The sequence below is a fragment of the Alexandromys fortis genome, unplaced genomic scaffold, assembly GCF_014885135.2.
Source record: "Alexandromys fortis isolate MF-2015 unplaced genomic scaffold, M_Fortis_MF-2015_v1.1 scaffold_0, whole genome shotgun sequence".
Classification (NCBI taxonomy): Eukaryota; Metazoa; Chordata; class Mammalia; order Rodentia; family Cricetidae; genus Alexandromys; species Alexandromys fortis.
This window is the reverse complement of record NW_026067949.1, coordinates 45073261-45092897: the sequence shown is the minus strand read 5'-3', so window position 1 is coordinate 45092897 and position 19637 is coordinate 45073261. Positions and strand designations below refer to the sequence as shown.

At 35.2% G+C, this 19637-nt stretch overlaps 1 protein-coding gene across 4 annotated transcripts in view; it reads left to right on the top strand.

Annotated features, from left to right (window-relative positions):
- The window catches only part of Cnot6l (CCR4-NOT transcription complex subunit 6 like), a 77587-nt gene that overhangs the window by 23212 nt on the left and 34738 nt on the right, over nt 1-19637 (top strand). For 3 of the 4 annotated variants that reach the window (XM_050149762.1, XM_050149763.1, XM_050149766.1), the window contains exons 3-4: nt 1761-1947; nt 3827-3912. In XM_050149762.1, the coding sequence (XP_050005719.1) occupies nt 1761-1947; nt 3827-3912 (273 nt within the window). The remainder of the gene's footprint in view (nt 1-1760; nt 1948-3826; nt 3913-19637) is intronic. The other variant, XM_050149765.1, reaches the window with a different exon arrangement.

Below are 19637 nucleotides of genomic sequence, written 5' to 3'. Positions count from 1 at the left end.
AGTGTTGGCTTCTTTCTTGTGATATATATGCCATTGACTGTGAGACTCTAATGTTAGGGAATTTAAGCAAAATACATATAAGAACCCCAAGCCATATAAGTACTTATCAGTACATATAAGAAGCCAAAAGTTGGCTTTTACCCAGTAAATACCCAGGGTCCTCCTTCAGTTTATCAACCTAAAATGTCAGTCCTTTGAGAAGCAAACTCCTTCCCAAGATCTGTGTTAAACCCTAAATTAACAACTTTTTCTTTTACTCATAGCCTCAGCATTGAATACTTTGTTTTTGCACTAAAATGATGTAAAATCCTAGTTGATACTTTGTATTTGAATAAATAGGAAAGAGTTTGTGGTAGAATAGAAATAAACATTGGGTTTTATTATATAAAAATAACATTTTTCCATTTCAGAGTTTGTGTACTCTGTATTCTGTTGCCATCTCTCATCTAAATCTTTTTTTAAAGTGATAAATATAATTAATTATTTTATGAGTCTGGAGAGATGGCTTGGCTATTAAGAGCACATAGTCCTCTTCTAAAGGACACAAGTTTGGTTCCCAGCACCCACATCAGGTGGCTTACAAGCGCCTCTAACTTCAGCTCCTGGGGAATCTAACAACTCTGGCCTCTGAAAGCACCTGTAGCCATGGGCACATAGCCACACAAACATATATACTCACTTAACTAAAAGCAAAACAAATCTTAAAGACGATTGCTTTGCTTTTATAAAATTTATGAAATAATCTATATAAATTATTCTTTATTTGGCCTGGGATGTGTCTCAGCTGGTAGAGTGTTTGCCTAGCATTCATAAACCCTTGACTTAGGATCAGTTCCCACTACCAAATAAACTGAGTATGGTGCGCAGGCCTGTAATCCTGTCACTTGGGACACAGAGGCAAGGAGATTAAGAAGTTTAAGGTCCATTCTCAGCTACATAGATGGCAAGTTAGAGGCCATTTGGGGTTACATTAGAGGACTCCATCATAAAACAAAACATTGAACAACTGAGGAGATAAGATAACATCCCGTTTTTTAAACCCCGAGGCTAGGTGATTTGTCCAGACCTGTATTGTTAATAAGTGGTAAAAATCTGAACTCTAAAACAGGTCTTATTTAATGCATGCTTTATGCCCAGTTGTTCATAGGCATTGATGTGAAACTTATTTCCTTGAATATGTTTCCCTTAATGTCAAATTTTAAACTACGGTTATTAATTTCTAACTTAACATCAGAAACCTGGGAAAGATGTTTTCTTTGAGGATACAATGATTTTCTTGATGGCTAATCTAAGGTTGGTTCTAAAAATCATTGTTTATTTAAAATTTGCTGACCAATCTAGGTCCTGGATATCTTATGCTCATAATTTTCATGGAGTGTGTGAAGACTGTTAGGACTGTTTAATAAAATGAAAGCTGATGCCTATTCTATCACCAGAGTTCAATTCAGCCTTGTTTTATCCTTCAGACCTGGCTTTGGGAGAGGTTTCAGTCAACATCAGTCACTCTCATTCTCTCTCTGTCTGTCTTTTGCTGTTTATCTGTCTCTTGCTCTGTTTCTTCCTTCCCTCTCTCTATTCCTTGAAAATGGAGTTGAATGAAAGGAGGCTAGATGTTGTAGCAATCATAGCTTCAGATAGAAAGTTAATGTCAAAGATAATATCCCTGTGAGTATTTGCCATCTTTTCTAGTACTTACCAGTTCTTGGGATTCAACTTTTGTATTGAGTCTAGAGTTTATGCTTTAGTATTTTGCCTTTTAGGTAGAGTGCGGAGCTTAAGTACATCACTTTGGTCACTGACACACTTGACAGCGCTGCACCTAAATGACAATAACCTTGCTCGCATTCCACCTGATATTGCCAAGCTTCATAATCTGGTTTACCTGGATCTGTCATCCAATAAACTCAGAAGTTTACCAGCAGAACTAGGAAACATGGTGTCTCTCAGGTGAGGAAACATTAAAGATATGATTCATTATATAAAATTACAATTTACCAAATAAGAAAGTTATGGGATGTTATTTTATGGTAGGATTTCCGTGTCTGTGAAGATCAAAAGATAGGAATTTAATCTTTCTTTTCCTTTGCATTGTAGGTTCTTGCTACTAGTTTCTTTTGACAGACTTGAAGTAGGGGAAGGTTAAAAGTCTTTCTTAGAGTCAGTCTGATAAGACCAATCAGAAAAACTTCAGAAAAATATGATTTGTTTATAAATGAAACTTTTAGAAACAAAATTCTGTTAGAAAATACATGTTTATATTTTATATTACAATTCTTTGATGAAACCTAAAAACTTGATAAAAATGAATTTATAGTTCAAGAATCTTTAAGACTTCTCTTCTTGAGTCCGGGTCTTGCTGTGGTGCCTCAATTGGCCTCAGTTTTGCAGCATTTTTGCTCTGGTCCCAAGTCTGGGGACTGCAGACATGTGCCACTACATTTGGGATGTTTCTTACTGGAGAAAACATTATTAAATGTTGCCCAGTCATTAGTTACTTCTAATCTCATCTATTGAGTAATGGTTTTATTGTTACTGTTTTTGTTGGTTTTGGTGTGTATTTATTTGTTTTTACATCCAGACTGTATTAATAATTGTTTTTTTTAGTTGCTCTTTCATGTTTAAAATTATTAACAATATGTTATTTATTTGTTCTTTTGCTACTCCCTAACTGATTATATGAATGCTTAGTTTTTTCCTTTATAATGTAGGCACTATTTTTTCATAATCTGTTCAAAAACTTAGTTACAAACTTAGCTCTTTGTGTTGTGTCGTTCTCTTCATTTTTTTTATTGATTTGTTCCTGTCTGTTCTGTTTGTGCTTCAAGTACATATATTCTAGATTAATGATTGTTTTCCAGAGTATATTGTTTTTTAATATTTTGCCTTTTTATTTTGTAACATGTTTGTTCATGTGTGTCAGTTTGCACATGTCCACAGCTTGTATGTGGAGATCAAAGGACAACTTGTGGGAGTTTATCCCTTCTACAGGTCTTGTGGATCAAGCTTAGGTTGTCAGGCTTGACATCAAATATCTTTCCATACTTAGCCATCTTGCCTGCCCCTTTTTATGTTTTCTATTTAATTATCATTTGCTTCTGCAATATACTGCCTTGTTCTGTATTTCTTTGTATTTTTCAAATTTTTTTCTTATAGTATTTTGATATGATTTAGTTACAATAGTTGATGTAGGCAATTGGCTACTAATTTGTAGTTTAATCCTCAAGTTTGCTTAACAATTTACTTTTTTCATGCTGGGTGATGCCGGCGCATACCTTTAATCTCCTTTCTTCATGCTGGGTGGTGGCCGTGCGTACACACATTTAGTGTCAGTGTGTGGGAGGCAGAGACAGGCAGATCTTTGTGAATTCAAGGTCAGCCTGATCTACAGAACAAGTTCCATGATAGCCAAATTTACACATAGAAAACCCTGTTTAAAAAAAAAAAAAACCCACAACAAACTAAAATTCATCTGTAAATTAGCTTGGTTCAGAATCTAACAGGTTTTTGATACTAATAACATCTGTCACTCTGACTGGCATCTTCTAGACATTGTGGATGAAAGGAAGACTTGAGTGAGCCTGAGATTGATGTGCAGTTCATATGCCTCTGAATTTAATCTGTGCTACAGAATGAGTAAATCATAGAAATATTTAGTAATTGTAGCACGTTAATAGTAGTATACAGCATTTTGGGATTAACATGAAGAAATGCCATGAATGTAACCATCACTCATGATGTGTTAGAAGAAAGCTAAGAATGGCAAATGTAGGTATTAATAAAGCATGTTACATTATACTGAAACCTTTAATTTTTTTTTTTTAAACAGGGAATTGCTTTTAAATGACAATTATTTACGGGTTTTGCCTTATGAACTTGGCCGGCTCTTCCAGCTACAAACTCTAGGTTTAACAGGTGAGTGACTTACAAAGAAGAAAATGTTAATACTTGTATTGAAGTATTATAATGTTTTAAAAAATGGTTTTGTTAAAGTATAGGTCAGTTTTGGTATGACTTTGAGATTGTGAGGAGGAATATATGAAGGCATTAGAAATGTAGTGGTTGAGACATTTTATTCTCCTGTCTATTCTTCCTCCCCACTTCGCCCATCCCTCCCCATTTCTCTTCCCTGTTTTGGTGGTAATGTTTTCTACTCTGTAACACAAGCTAGCCTTGAGTTCTCCATATTCACTCTGTATCAGCCCACCCCAAATACTGTAATTACAGATGTGAGCCATCACTTCCAGCTTCATTTTGTTTTCTCTTTGTTAAATCTTACATAGTTAAAACAGTCATTTAGCTAGAAGTAGGATGAAGGGGCAGGCCTATGCCTCTTGATTGAAAACTTACGGAATGTTTATCATTTTTATAAGCTTAGATTCATTAAGAAATTAATACTTTTTACCCCATTTATAATTGTCTTTAATAAGAATAATTCTTATGTTGTTTAGAACATTCAGAACAGCTAATTTTCTACATTCTGATATAATTGATAGAGAGCCCATTAGTGAAAATTAGCAATATAAAATTGAATTTAACAGGCTTAACCTTTGAACCAAACAACATTCTTGAAATAGCAAATGTAAGTGTTGAATACTTTAATATGACTGTTTTTATATTACCTTACATATCCCCAAAAGTTTGTTATATTACCAAGTGAATGGATTACTCTAAATATTTGTTAATTTTACTGTTGTTTATTTTATTAAAGTGTTAAGTCTTAAAGCTAGTGTTTCTAGGGCTGAGTATATAACTCAGTGGTGAAGTGCTTACCTGCTATGTACAAAGACCTGGGTTTGATTTTAAGCAACACCAAATGCAAAACAAAAAACGAAAGTTATTACTGTTTGGCTAGTCTTCATTGTAGTGGCATATTTTTCTGCTAACACAAGTTCATTAACATCCCTTCTCTGATTAAAGATCAGGGTTGTCAGACTACATAAAAGAAAAATAATATGGAACTTTGTGCCATTTACAGGAAATAAGAACTTGAGTTAATATATTAAAAAAACTTAATATATCTAATCTGTTAGTTGTTAGCTATTCTTCACCAACTAACTATAACTTAGCTTTATTCTTGCCTATGAAGACATCCTTTGTACTAAACTACAGTTAATTCTGTTGCAAACTGAGTGCAATAGTGTTTGTTTTTCTTTTCTTTTGAGTTTTCTGTATTTATGAATGTGTAACAAGGTATTTTGAGGATATAATTCATTCATGTTTTTGTATACTATGTACATAGCCTGTCAGTAACTATATGGTAAATCATTCTACTTTCTTGTCCGTCCCCCCCTCTTTTTTTGAGATACCTTGTTGTGTAGCTAGGACTGACATCTCCAACTCTCAAGTGCTAGGATTTTAGAGATGTGCCATCATGCCCAGCTGCATTTCTGGATTCTCATTTTCAGTAGGAATGTTCAAACTGTCCTCAGTAGTTTTCTCCTTTTTGAGGATCTGTGTAATTTTCATTCCATTTTATTTTCTGTTCAAGTGATTATATACAGAAGGGCAAAAAGCTTTTAGGAAAGAAATCAAGCTAGAGCTTTTCCTGCCTGTTAAAACTTTTTTCCTTAAGTGATTGAAGGAATGAAATGTCCTTAACAAATGGTAGCTTTATATATACAGGAACATAACTTTCTAAATAATTCTTGAGTCAGTTTTGAACGATTTTGAAGTATTTTACATAGAATGAAAGAAAGAAAAGTGAACAAAGCATTTAACATGGCACTGTGAAGCTCAAAAGATACAGTGTAAATGAGCAGCTCTGGGATTGCAGCCTGAATATCTTTATTTCTTTTTTTTCTTTGAAATCATAGTTACTGAAGTTTTAATAATGATTAATATTGTCTTGGTCTAACAAACTCATTTTTAAAAATTACATTTTGATATCTGAGGACAGTGTCTGGAGAATAAGTTATTTGAAAAACAAAAATGACCATTTTTTTTTATTGACTTTACTTTTTTTTCACACAGTATAGTTTTATCATAGTCTTCTCCCCCAAGCCCTCCCAGATCCTACTTAGTGCCCTACAACTGTAGGTATGGCCAAGATAGTAAATTGGAAATGTTTCCCATAAGTCACTTAAAAGTCCCAATATTGCCATAGAAAATGGCTCAGTAGTTAAGAGCAGCTCTTCCAAAAGGACCAGAGCTTGGTCCCCAGAACCCATATTTGGTGCCTGTAACTCCAGATTCAGGTTGTCAAGCCCTCGCATGCATGTGCACATTCACTCACACAGATACTCCCACCCCCAACACACACACATGATTAGAAAACAAAATTTTTAAATTGTCTTTAATTTTTATTTCTAATTAATTTATTTAATTTTATGGAGAGGCATTTTCCTAGTGGAGTTTTGTTGTTGTTTGAAAAACAATGAATGCATTTAGATTCTAGAAGTTTTATTTCTTTTGGTTTTTCAAGACAGAGTTTCTCTGTGTAGCCCTAACTGTCCTGGAACCCACTCTGTAGACCAGGCAAGCCTCGAACTCACGGAGATCCCTCTGCCTCTGCCTCCTGAGTGCTGAGATTAAAGGTATGTGCCATCACGGCACTGTTTTAGAAGTTTCATTCTAAACTTTTCTATTTCAGCTGTAGTGGCACACTCCTTTTAATCCAGCACTCAGGAGGCAGGCAGGTCTCTGTTGAGGCAGAGATACTCACTAGCTACTTTTTTGTTTGCCCACTTTTTCAAGGGTAGTGGCTGGCATAATGCAATTGAGTAATTCTGGCTAAGGTTCAGTATGTTTCCAGCAAGTAGCAAATACTGTAGCAAGCTTCATAAAGCTAGTTATGCTTTGCCTGGAAAATAGTTACATGGTAGTTACACTGTGGTTGCCTTGACCTATTTAGTTGATCACAAGAGTAGCCACAGAAACTTCCTAGTAGAAACCGATAAAGCTCTAGATAATGGTGTGCACTACACAAGCATAGGACCTGTCTCCCAAAAACACTTTGTAAAGATTTTTTTTTCCTGTACTTTTGAGAAGAAAGTTGACCTTGTTCTTTTCATTATTCTTAACAAGGATATGATGGTTTATATCTTTAATCTACCAGTACTTTTGAGAGGTATGATGTCTCAGTTCTAAGCCAGCCTGGTCTAGATAGCAAGTTCCAGGCCAGTAAGGGATATATAGATTCTATTTCATAAAAACAACAGCAGCAGCAGCAACAACAAATAAACTAAAGAACAGCAAAGGAAAAACAAAAACCATTGGGCAAATTCATATCAATTGGAATATGATGAGTGAATTTGTTCCTTGAAAAAGTTTAGTAGGATATTTCTGTAAAACTATCATTACTTGTGTATGTTCCTTTGGAAAATACTTTCTCAATAAAAAATATATTTAGAGTTATAAGATTGATTATTGGGAATTAAATATGTAATCATGTGTATTTGTGTGTGCCTGTGTGTAAGTTGATGCTTGTGAGTGTAATGTCCAGGGGAGCCAGAAAACATACCGGATCCTCTGGACTGGGAGTCACTGGTGGTTGTGAATGGGGCCCATTTTGGGTGCTAGGTCCTCTGCAAGAGCAGTATATGCTCTTAACAGCTGAGTCATCTCTCCAGCATTATGATTGAGAATTTCTAATAGTTAATGATTGAGTTGTGCTAGGCTGTACCAGTGCTAAAATGGAACCAAACAACTTGAACTTCAAATTTTCCGGCCTTGTCCATTGCAGTTGGTTATTTAACAGTGTACTACCACATCCAGCTAATTTTTTTTAAATTTACTTGCCTATTGAATAAAAAGAGAAAAAGGAGAAAAAGTGTACTTATTAAAAGTGTCTATAATATTGATATATTTTTAAAGTCTACTTGTGTCTATATTACCTGCCATTTTAAGCCATTTTTGAGTTTTTCTCTATCTTAAATTATTCTCAGATAAATGTTTATGGCTATATATTGTCTTATTGTTTTGTCTTGTGTTGCATATTGTATCTATAATTGGAAATACTTTTTTTTCTTTTGTGAAATAGTGTCTATTGCTGTCAGCAGACCTGCTCCAAATATCTTGGCTCAAGGGACAAGTCTGTCTAGATAGTAATCCCTTATTAGATTAATAGTTTGTAAATCTTTTGTAGGCTGCCTCTTTACTGTATTGATTGTTTTTATAAAGATGTAGTCCATTTTTTTGTATTTGAAGTCACATACCAAAAATCTTTACCTGTATTAGTGTCCCAAAGCAATTATCCTATATTTTCTTATATGATCATAGTTTTGTATGGTAAATTATTTATCCATTTTGAATTGATTTTTCTGACTAGTGAAAGAGGTCTAATCTCATTTTGAGTCAATTTTGTTGCTTGCTATCAGTTTATTACACATGGCTTTTATGTGTTTAGGGTTTTTTTTTTTGCATATAGTAATTCATAATGGTTCCCAATGATCATTGGTATTTATGTGGTATCACTTTTTTTTTTTTCGAGACAGGGTTTCTCCGTAGCTTTTGGTTCCTGTCCTGGAACTAGCTCTTGTAGACCAGGCTGGCCTCAAACTCATAGAGATCCGCCTGCTTCTGCCTCCCGATGTGGTATCACTTATAATAGCACCTTTTTCATCTCTTTTCATTTATTGAGATTTTCTATTTTCTTTAGTTCACATGAGATTTTATTTATATTTTAAAGTATTTTATTTGTGAATCTTTTTTACTATTTTTACATTCTTTTTTAAAATTATCTTTATTTCTTTCAACCTTCTAAGTTTAAGTTCTGCTTTTTTCTGGTTCATCAATAGGTTGAAGTTTTTGGAACTAGAAGGTTTGGGTTACATGTTCTTTAATTTTTGTGTATTCATATAATTCCTGTAGTTCTTCCCTAAAGAAATTCATGACAATTTGAGAGAATGTCAGAGAAAGCATACAATTTTGTATTTTTCAAATTTGTTGAAAAGTGTTTTTGCCCTAATATATTATGGGCTATCTTGGGTGAGTGTTCTGTGTGCTGATGAGCAGAATATATATTCTTCAGTAGAGTGAGATAACTCTATAAATGTGTGTTAGGTGCATTTGGTCTATAGCATACTTGAACTCTCATGTTTCTATTGTATCTCTGTTCTGTCCATTGGTGAACATGAATCTATTTTCTTTTGTAAATTTTTAACTTAAATTCTTTTGTAAATGTAGCTCCTTGTATCCATTTCCATGGAATATCAACACTCAGCCCTCAGTACTTTCATTTAAAAAATTTACTTTTGACAGTTTTATGATGTATACAATTGATTATATTTGCCCCCAGCTCCTCTCTCCTCTCTCTAGACACCTTCAGTGTGTCCTCCTCCTACATTCCTGTATTGTCTTTTTCTTGTGGAATGGGGATCCACTGAGTCTAATTAGTGCCTGCTTGCTGGGATGTTGACTGATGTTGTTGGCTTCATCTTGTGTACACTGAGTTCCTGAGTGTAACAATCATGTCATGTTTAGAGGACAGCATTTTACTGCACTCTTCCTGTCTTACAGCTGTTACAATCTTTCTGTCCCCCATTCTGTGATATTGCTGAGTCTTGGAGATCAGAGGGTTGATGTAAATGCTGAGTATTCAACAGTTAAAGTGTTCTTAGACTTCGACTAGTTATGAGGCTCTGTATAACATACTGTTGCCCACTACATAAAGAGCATTTCTGCCAAAGCAGTGAACAACACTAATATATAGGCTTAAACAAAATTATTTAGAAGGCAGTTTGACAAAATGTCCACTTAACAAAGCAACAGTAATATTTGGCCAAGGTTACAGTACCTGGCATGAATTTCCTCCTGTAGAGCAGACCTTAGATGTAATCAGAAAGCAGTTGGTTACCCAGATAATCTTCATGTTTCTATTGTACCAGTTGGATACATTTTGCCTAGCAAGTAGATACTATAGCATTCTGGGTACACTGTTGAGTAATACCATTAATGATTTTTCTCCTCCAGTGGCCTGAATTGCATCTTCTAGCACTCTGAATACCAGCCACGAGGGAAAATGTTTTCAGGCCAGTTCCACAAACAAAATGTTTTTTTGTGTTAATTATCAAAGCAACCAAAGCAATGGCAGCAGATTGTGTTGTTTTGGGACCTCTCTCCCCACCCCCGCCCACCAGTTTATGCCTTGACTGGCACTGGAATTTTATTTTAATAATCCATATCTTCTGGGGGAAGCATTATCCACCCAAACAGGGTACCTGTGTTCAAACTTTTCTTTTGAATTATATTGTTTAATTAGCTTGCAAAGTAGTGGATTTCCATAAGGGCTTTTCATATAACCTTAGTTATGCTTAACTGACTTCTCAGCACCCCTTCCCCATTCCTTTTCTCCTATCCCCACTTAAGCCTCACTGTAGTGATACTTTACATGTAGTCTATCCCTTCGCCCCTGAAGATCTTTTCCCTTCTACCTCTCATGAGCACTTTCTAGTTTGACCACTACAGACACTCCAGTTCAGATATACTAGTCTAAAAATATACGACCAAGTCTGAGGAGCTTATCATTTTGACAGGGCTATCGTATAATTAGTTACTGGGACTTTGACTAAATTTGGGGCAGTGTGTGTGTGTGTTGGGGGGATGTCTTGCAGCTGAGAAGGAACATGTGGTGTTTGTCTTGCTGGGCCTGAGATATCCCACTTACTATAGTATTCCAGTTTCATCCATTTCCCAGAAAATACTGTAATTTCAGTTTTCTTTACAGCTGAATAAAATTCCATTCTGTATATGTTCCACATTTTCATCCGTTCACCAGTTGAGGAGCATTTGTTTACTAGCTGTTCAATTAGGGCAACAATGAACATGAATGTGGGTGTAAGAGTATGTGGAGTACTTTGGGTATATGCTCAGAAGTGATGTAGTTTTTTTGTTTGTTTGTTTGTTTTTGTTTTGTGTGTGTGTGTGTGTGTGTGTGTGTGTGTGTGTGTGTGTGTGTGGCAGCGTTTCTCTCTAACTGTCCTGGAACTTGCTTTGTAGACCAGACTGGCTTCAAACTCCTAGAGATTCTACCTGCCTTTGCCTCCTGAGTGCTGGGATTAAAGGTGTGTACCACCACCGCCTGGCAGGGGTGGTGTATATTGATCATATTGTAGATCTTTTTTCAGCTTTTGAGAAACCACTTCACTGATTTCCATAGTGGCTACACTAGTTTCAATTCTCACCAACAGTGAGAATTTGTCTTTCCCGACACTAATGCCAGAATTTGTTGCCATCTGTTTTATTGTTCATAGCCCTTATGACTGGGGTGAGATGGAATCTCGAAGTAGTTTTTTTATTAGATTTTTTTTAAAAATAACAATCCAAATTCCTCCTCCTATTCCCTCCACACACCCTCCTTCCCCAATCCTAAGAGAGGGCAAGTCACCTTGCCCTGTGGAAGGTCCAAGGCCTCCTCCCCACTACATCTAGGCTAAGCAAGATATACATCCAAAGAGAATAGGATCCCCAAAAGCCAGTACGTGCAGCTGAGACAAATCCCATTGCCACTGCCAGTGGCCCCTCAGTCTGCCCCAGCCATCCAACTGTCAACCACATTCAGAGGGACTAGCTTGGTCCTATGCTTACTCCTTCCCAGTCCGCTGGAGTTGGTGGGCTCCCATTAGCTCAAGTAAACTGCTTCAATGGATGAACCCCTCATGGTCTTGACCTCTCAAAGTAGTTTTAATTCACATTTCCCTACTGTCTGGTGGTGTTGAACACTTAAAAATGTTTATCAGCCCTTTGTATTTTTTTTCTTTAAGTACTTTATTTAATTTTATGGTCCATTTTTAAAATTAGTTTTTTTGATGTTTGCTACTTGAGTTCTTTGTATATTCTAAATACTAATCCTGTGTTGATATATAGCTGCCAAAGATTTTCTCATTCTGAGACTGTCTTATCTCTTCACTTGATTGAGAGTTTCATTTGCCGTACAATGCTTCTTAATTTTATGAGCTCTGGTTTGTTGATTATTCCTGAGCGAATGGAGTCCTATTCAGGAATTTCCTACTTATACCTATATCTTGACGTGTACTCCCTACTTTTTTTTTCTAGCAGTTTCAGAGACCATTAATAATCACAATTAATCTTAAAAGGTATGTATTGATTCCTGTTACTTTGTTGATTTTGTGGTTTTTTTTAGCCCTTCTTCCTCTCTTGCTTAACTTTTACTCTAGTATTATTTATTTCCTGTAGCCTCGTAAATTTTTCTCTTTAGTCTGAGAGATTCCTTCAAGTGTTTTCTGCAGAGCTGACTTAGTATTCTTAAATTCTTTTAGCTTTTGCTATTGTATAAAGTTTTAATTTTTCCCTCAGTGATGACAGATACTTTATTATAGCATACCTGTATTAATCTGAGTTGGCAGTTGTCTTTCAGAACTTGAGATACATCTGCCCAGGCTACCTGGTGTTTAAGTTTTCGGTTGAGTAATCTACTTTTATTCTGATGGGCCTGTGTGTGACTTGGGTTTCTCTTTTATTGTTTCCAAACTTAATGTTTTTATGTTTAGTGTTTTATTTACCACATGATCAAGGGAGTTTCTTTTCTCGATATTTTGTTGTTGTTTGCTTGTTTTTGTTTGTTTTTTCTTTCCTGATTGGAATCCTAAATGTCTCCTGTGTTTGAATTGATACTTCTTTTTCTAATTCTAGGACATTTCCCATCATGATTTCTTTAACATTTTCTGTGCCTTTTAGAGTTCTCTTTTCTATGTCCATTCTCTGTAGATTTGGTCTTTTCAGAATCTTACATATATATACCTTGGAATTCCCGTTGGTATGTTCCTTGTCTTTGTTGTTGTTTGATTATTCCAGTTCTTTGACCTTGTCTTCAAGCTCTCTTTTCCTAAATCTGCTGAAATTCCTGTTAAGCGATTATTTAAAAAAGTGTTTCATTTCTTTAGGATGAACTGGTTCTTTTCTTTCTTCTATGCCTGCCACATATAGATTTGGTTGTTTCAGAATGTCATGTATGTCTTAGTCCCATTGGTACCTTTCTTAACTGTTTTAGCTTTATCCCTGCCTGGATCTAGTTCTACTTATATTCATGCTTAGATATTCTGTCTCCTTGATCTTTACTATTGGTTGAGACCATTCAAGAGCTTTTTATTTGACTTAGTATGTTTTTAATATTCAGCATTTCTGATTATTTCTGTGTTTTTTTTTTAATCTGTTGAATTCTTTGGTATCTCACAATGCCCTTTTCTTTGTGTTCTCAATTGGTAACTTATTTTGTCTTTGATTTCTTTGAACACACATAACAGTCCTCTTGAGTTCTCTCAGATTTTATCTCATTTAATATCAGTAGATGCTATTACTGTAGGAGCAATGATTTTGAGAAGTTATGTTTTTTTCTTTTACTTATGCATCTGCATTACTTTGCTTGATTTTACTAATTTTCATTCTTTCAGTTGAAGTATTTGCACTATTCATGTGGGACTTGAATGTGGTAGAGTTAAGTGTATAATTAAGATTTAGATTCCTTGGTCCAGATACTCAGTGTGCCTGTGCATACTATACAGGATATTAACTGTTAGGACAGCCGTAGCTTCTTGGAGTCCCACTATTTAGGTGTTGTATTAGTTAATAGCAATAGTCCCATTTGGCTTTAGTATCTGTTGGAGAATAAGCAACTAGTGGTGGTATAGAGAGTTCTCATATTTTAGATGATAAAATAAGGAATTGAAGAGAAGTTGGATGTGTAAGGTTAAGGATTAAATATTAGACTTGAAAAAGAAAACAAAATTGAGGTCGGTAAAATAGCTGGGGTGGGAGGGTTGGTATTACACTGTCCACAGATTTTTGAGATTGTTAAAGCTGTGGAAGATAAAATGGATGGAATAAGGATGAGAGAAAGAAGAAAAGATGGAGGAATAAGAAGTATGTAAGATGTGGCAGAAGGGAATAGTAAAGATTGGTTTCTAGTAAAGTGGGTGGAGGAACATGAAAAACAGTTCTAATGCCTAACTGAGTAATCACAAGCAAAACCATCAGGAGTTATGTGTGCAAGAGTGAAGATTAAATAAATAATAGTAGAACATAAGAAAAAGAATGCTTATGGAATAAGTTGCTGGCTCAGTTGTGATGAGTTGAGACGTGAAGTTTTCAAATGTCTCTGGATCTAGCAATTTCCACATAGTGTCAAGAGTGGAGAGCTGAAGCCCACTTTAAATCTATTTGTATGTTAGGTGAGTTTCTTGTAGCCATGTCAGCAAGGCAGACAACTGAGGATGTGCCTGTGGTATCTTACTTTTCCTGCCTCTTTTGAAAATTCTTTATATGTTTATGTTTCTATTTTTATATTAGAGTTTTCACGGTTTTGCTACACCTTTTGCATTTTGTCATTCTACTTGGAATTTAGTAAGCTTGATGGATATGTATGCTAATGATTTCTATCAAATTTGACATGGTTTTGGCACCTAGTTCTTTAACCTTTTTATTCTATCTTTGGGATTCCTATCATGTTGGTATTCTTCATCGTATATATCTGAAATGCCTTTGTTTCTTAATATTGTCTTTGCCTGTGGTCCTTTGCTTCTAGCTGTCAGGATTGTTGTTCAGCTATTCTAGAGAATTTTGTTGTTGTTCATTGTTTTCTCTTTTTTATTTTTTTCTGTAGTTTTTAAAAACATTTTTTCAGGTGTTTAAAAAAAGTCAATTTGAAATTATCCTCTAATTTTTGTTTTTGAGCAATTTCTTATTATTTTGCTCATGATGGCCGTGAGCATGTAATCTTCCTGTCTCAGCCTCCCAAGTCCAGGGATTATATACCTGGCTTTTAGATTTTTTTTTTTTTCCTCTGTGTAACTTTGAAGCCTCTCCTGAACCTTGCTCTGTGGACCATGCTGACTTTGAACTCAGTGATCTGCCTGCCTCTGCCTCCTGAATCCTGGGATTAAAGGCATGTACCACCACCATCCAATGATTTTTTTTTACACATTTTTAAAGCTCATTACACATGCAGCTGATTTCTTAATAATGAAATTACATCATAATAAATCCATTGTCATTGGAAAGTATTATTTACTACACTGAACTCAACCACAGTACAGTGAAAATCCCTATGATCTTAGATCTGCCTGGAATTTGCAATTTGTTACAGCTGTCTATTATTACAAGATTGCTTAGTTCATTTTATTAGCCTGATGAAATATTTGAATTGAAATATAGTTTCTACTAAATGCATACTGTTTTTGAACTGTCCTAAAGCTTAACAGTTGTTAATTTGCACCACCCAAGGTCAGACTGTTAGTATCATGAGTAACTGATGGCAGTTTTCTTTCCTTTGTTAATTCCTTATCTGTTGCTTTCTCCTCCCTTACTTCAGCTTATAACTTACTATTTCTTTGTATGTTTTACAGGTTTTTTTTTTATTAGAACTGCACCTTTAAGTAAACATAACAATTCAAAAGTCAGAATTTTACCTTGTACTGTGGTTATGTGTTAGTGTTACAGTTTTTCTTCTTGCTTTAAAGAACTTTTAAAAGTAATTTTGTATTGTGGGCACTGAAATCTTTACTCAGGGTCTGAGATTTTCTTTAAATGCCTGGAGCCGATAAATCTTCCTTCTTTGCTTTGTGATTCTGTTGGAACACACTTTCATTACTAAGTTGGAACTTTATAACAGTCTGTTAGCTTTGTTTCCTGACTGGGCATAGTTTCAAGGTTAGAGGTGAAACTTGAGCTGTTTTTCATTCCTTGCTGTATATATAGCCCTTTTCATGTGAGTGGTCTTTTAAACTGCCAGGAAATATCAAACGTTTTCAAGCCCCTATGGATATTGAATTCTCAAGATTTTCATTTGTTTAGCCTATTGTTTGTTCTACTTCTGCCATCTCCCCTATTCACACAATTAAAATTTGTAAGTAATTTGACATTAATAGTTTTCTCTATCCTCTTACTAGAGCATGTGGGGAGGAGATCCTCCAACTTTGGACAACAGTCAGAGAAACACAGTACAGACCAGATAATAACTAGTCCTTATGAGATGAAACTGAAAGAGCTTCAGTTGGACTGCTCTGGCAGTGCAGGATCAGAAATAAAGACAACAAAAATCATTTTTCTTAATCAAATTCTTTTTTTTTTCTGAAATGAATTCTTTCTGGGTGCTTGAGCCGTTTGAAAAATTTCTCAAGATCCCAAATAGAGTATGTATTGCTTGTAGAAAGGAGTATATTCTTAGAAATGCACTTTTAGGCAACTTCATCTTTGTGTGACTATCATAGAATGTATTTTTTGTTGTTGTTTTTGTTTTTATTTTCCTGGAACTCACTCTGTAGCCCAGGCTGGCCTCAAACTTACAGATATCCGCCTGCCTCTGCCTCCCAAGTGCTGGGATTAAAGACATGTTCCACCACCGTCCGGCCCTAAAATGTATTTTTATAAGCCTAGATGATAAGCTTAGGAACTCTATCTCATCTCTCACTTCGGTCCAAGAACATGGTAAATACGAAATGATGAAGTTGCTGTGATGTAATAGGGCCTGTATTTTACAATAAACTTTAAATGTGTGTAAATAGTCTTGTATAATGTAATACATGGGCAAGCAACAGTTTTATTGTCAATAAATATTATATACTCTACATAATTATATATCCTGTAATCTTAAGCAACTGGTAACACTGGCTTGTTTAATACCAACATCACTACAAATACCCGAATAATGAATAATAAATACTTCATGCTTCAGTGATATGAAGGCAATGTTGCATGTGATAAAATGTTTTCAGCTCCATTGTAATCTTAAAGCACCACTATTACATGTCATTGTTTCTTGACAAAATGTCATTATGGAGTGTATGTACTTTGTTATATATAATTATATATCTTTATGTATATATAGTTATATATCTAATGTATAGCGATATATACATATATAACTATATATAAATTTGCTACTCTTGCATTGAGACAGTTGATTCTGCAGCCAAATACTAATGTTCAGGCTGCCCTGAGCATGTTCCATGGTGCAGGAGATCATCTATAGTTACAGAGCCAAAGGAAGCCATACATCAATATATTTACCAATCTATTGATAGAGGAGCATCAGCTAAGTGACATGTTACCTTATTCTTAGCTTTAGGGCTAGTGGAAGCTGATAGTTTATTTAAAATAGTTCATCCCAAAAGTTTTACTTAATAGTAACAACCATGTTAGGCCTAGTACAAGGGATAAAAGTTAATAACTCTGAAAAGGGATTAAAGATAGCCTAGGATAATTTTGTCTCTCAATTTGTAACATTTTCTCTTCACAATCACAGCATTTTAATCAATCTTCTGAATCTTCAACATATATGTAGCCATTTTATTGATCTTAGTTGATAGTAGAACCGCTTCTCTTTTTATCAGTTTGTTGTTACTTTAATGGAGTGACAGATCTGAAGGCCCCTTGCTCTGCCACTTATGATTATCTCTTTTATCCCTTTCTTGAATGAATGCTTATAATTTCTGTCTTTAAAGGAAATTTATCCATTTCTTAAAAGAGTTTCCCACTGAGCTCTGCTTCCAGCCAGGTTGTTTTGTTTGTGTTTTTCCCCTGTTTTTGACTGGTGCCACATAAACATTTAGGTAAAGTTGTAAAGCTCTTTTGCATTTGGCGGGGGGGGGGGGGGGGGGGCTTCACTTTTTTCTGTTGATAAATGAGAAGGGTAGCAGGCTTATTTGGACGGCCAGCCCCCAAATCACTACACAGAGACTTATTAATTATGAAAGCTCGGCCTATAACTTAAAATGCTCTTATAAATTAATTTGACCCATTTATATTAATCTGTGTTTTACTTCTTAGCTTTTTATCTCTCTTCCGTCTTGCATCTGTTTCCTCTCCATGTTCTCTGGTGTCTCTCCTGTGTCTAGATACATCTTTTCCTTATCTCCGCTCAGAAGTACCACCTATACCTCCTAACTATTGGCCATTTGGCTTTTTATTAAATCAATCACAGTGACACATCTTCACAGTGTAAAGGAATATCCTACAACAGAGAAGGTTTGAAATCGCCAATATAATATATATGACCCTTTGGAAATATTTTGAGAGATGCCATCATTTTTTATCATTCTGATGTATTTTATCCTTTTATCCAGACTATTTTTAAAGTCGTCTTCTGTTTGTCCTTGTCATGGTCTAGTTTGTACTACAATGCATTTTGTTAAGTGATAGCCTTTAGTAAACTTCTTTGTATATATTGTACATTCTATATCAGCCTGCTCATTAACTTTTTTCTTAAGTACGTAAAGTTAAGGGTTTGATTACAGCCATTTGTCTGTATATATAATTTTACTTTATTCTTAATTTTCCTCTTTCACAGCCCCTCCCCTATACTTCTTGGGTTCTTTTGCTGGATTGTTATAGATTCATAGATCCTCCTGTCTTTCTGTGTAGGGTTAAGTTTGTTTATTGCTTTCTTTATCTGTTGTATCAAAGGCTAGAACTGCTTCAAATGGTCTTACCTTATCTCTTTTGTTTTTGTGTTTGCCTAAAGACTCACTGATCAGTGTCTAAGCTCCAAGGTTCTTTCAGCAGCAACCTTCTGTTACTATGAAGGCATTGTTGATGTATTTATAAATATGAAGGGAGAAGAAGCTTATCAGTTGGTACCAGGGTTTAAGGGATCCTCAATTGAAATTTTCCCACCATTATTGAAAACTAGCAGGGGCCACGTGGAATATATATCTTCTTCTTCCAGATCTGTTAAGCTTTGACAAAACTATGATTTGGAGAAAATAGTTTTTAGGTCTAGGCAGGACATGTGGAGAACATTCTCAGCAGTGGATTGGATTACCAGTGGATTGGTTGCACCTTTCACTCATTTTACATTTTGGAGCAGAAACCAAAGGTTTCATTTTTTTTTCTCTAGAACTCTAATGTATAAGCTCTCTTTTTTTAAATTTTATATCTGACTATTTGATATTCAGGATTTTGAGACCCATTTATACCTTTTTAGTAATTCCCTTGAATCTGTTTTCCTTCTTTTTTGAGTTTTCCTGTCAGTAAGTCTGTCAAAGTTTTCTTCTTGTGGTATATAAGTTATAATGACATGCTGCAAAGTACCCTAGTATTTAAGAATCCAGCTTGACTGGCTGTGTGCTTGAAAACAGTACTCAGATGAAGGTACAGAGCATTTCCATCACCCTTTCCCCTTTAAAACTAACTGAAAACTGCCAACCAGACCTACAGCATAGACACATCCTTTTATACTTCAGCAGTATATGAAATTTCCAAGAACTATACATTCTCCTAACATGGTCATTATTTTTTTTAATTGCATTCTGATGGGTAAATGAACTACTGATGGTTTATTTTAAGTTTGGAACTCCATGTCTAGACCTTTGATGAGTTTTACTTTTCTGGGTCTGAATGCTAGAGAATTGTATGTTTCCATTAATCAATGCTTCCTTCACTTACACAGTCTGTTACAGGTGTTTTGATACATTTCTCAATACTCAAGATACTTTTGATCACTGTTAAAGCAACAAAATTTTCCTCCCACGTTTCAAATGTTACCTTGGCAACAATTTTCTTCATGTAATGTGTTAATAAAATTTTCCAGCCATGTTGTAGTGGCGCACACCTTTAATTCCAGCACTTGGGAAGCAGAGGCAGGCAGCAGATCTCTATGAATTAGAGGGCAGTCTGGGCTACAAGAATTAGTGTCAGGACAGCCTCTAAGGCTACAGAGAAACCCTGCATTGAAAAAAAAAAATCCA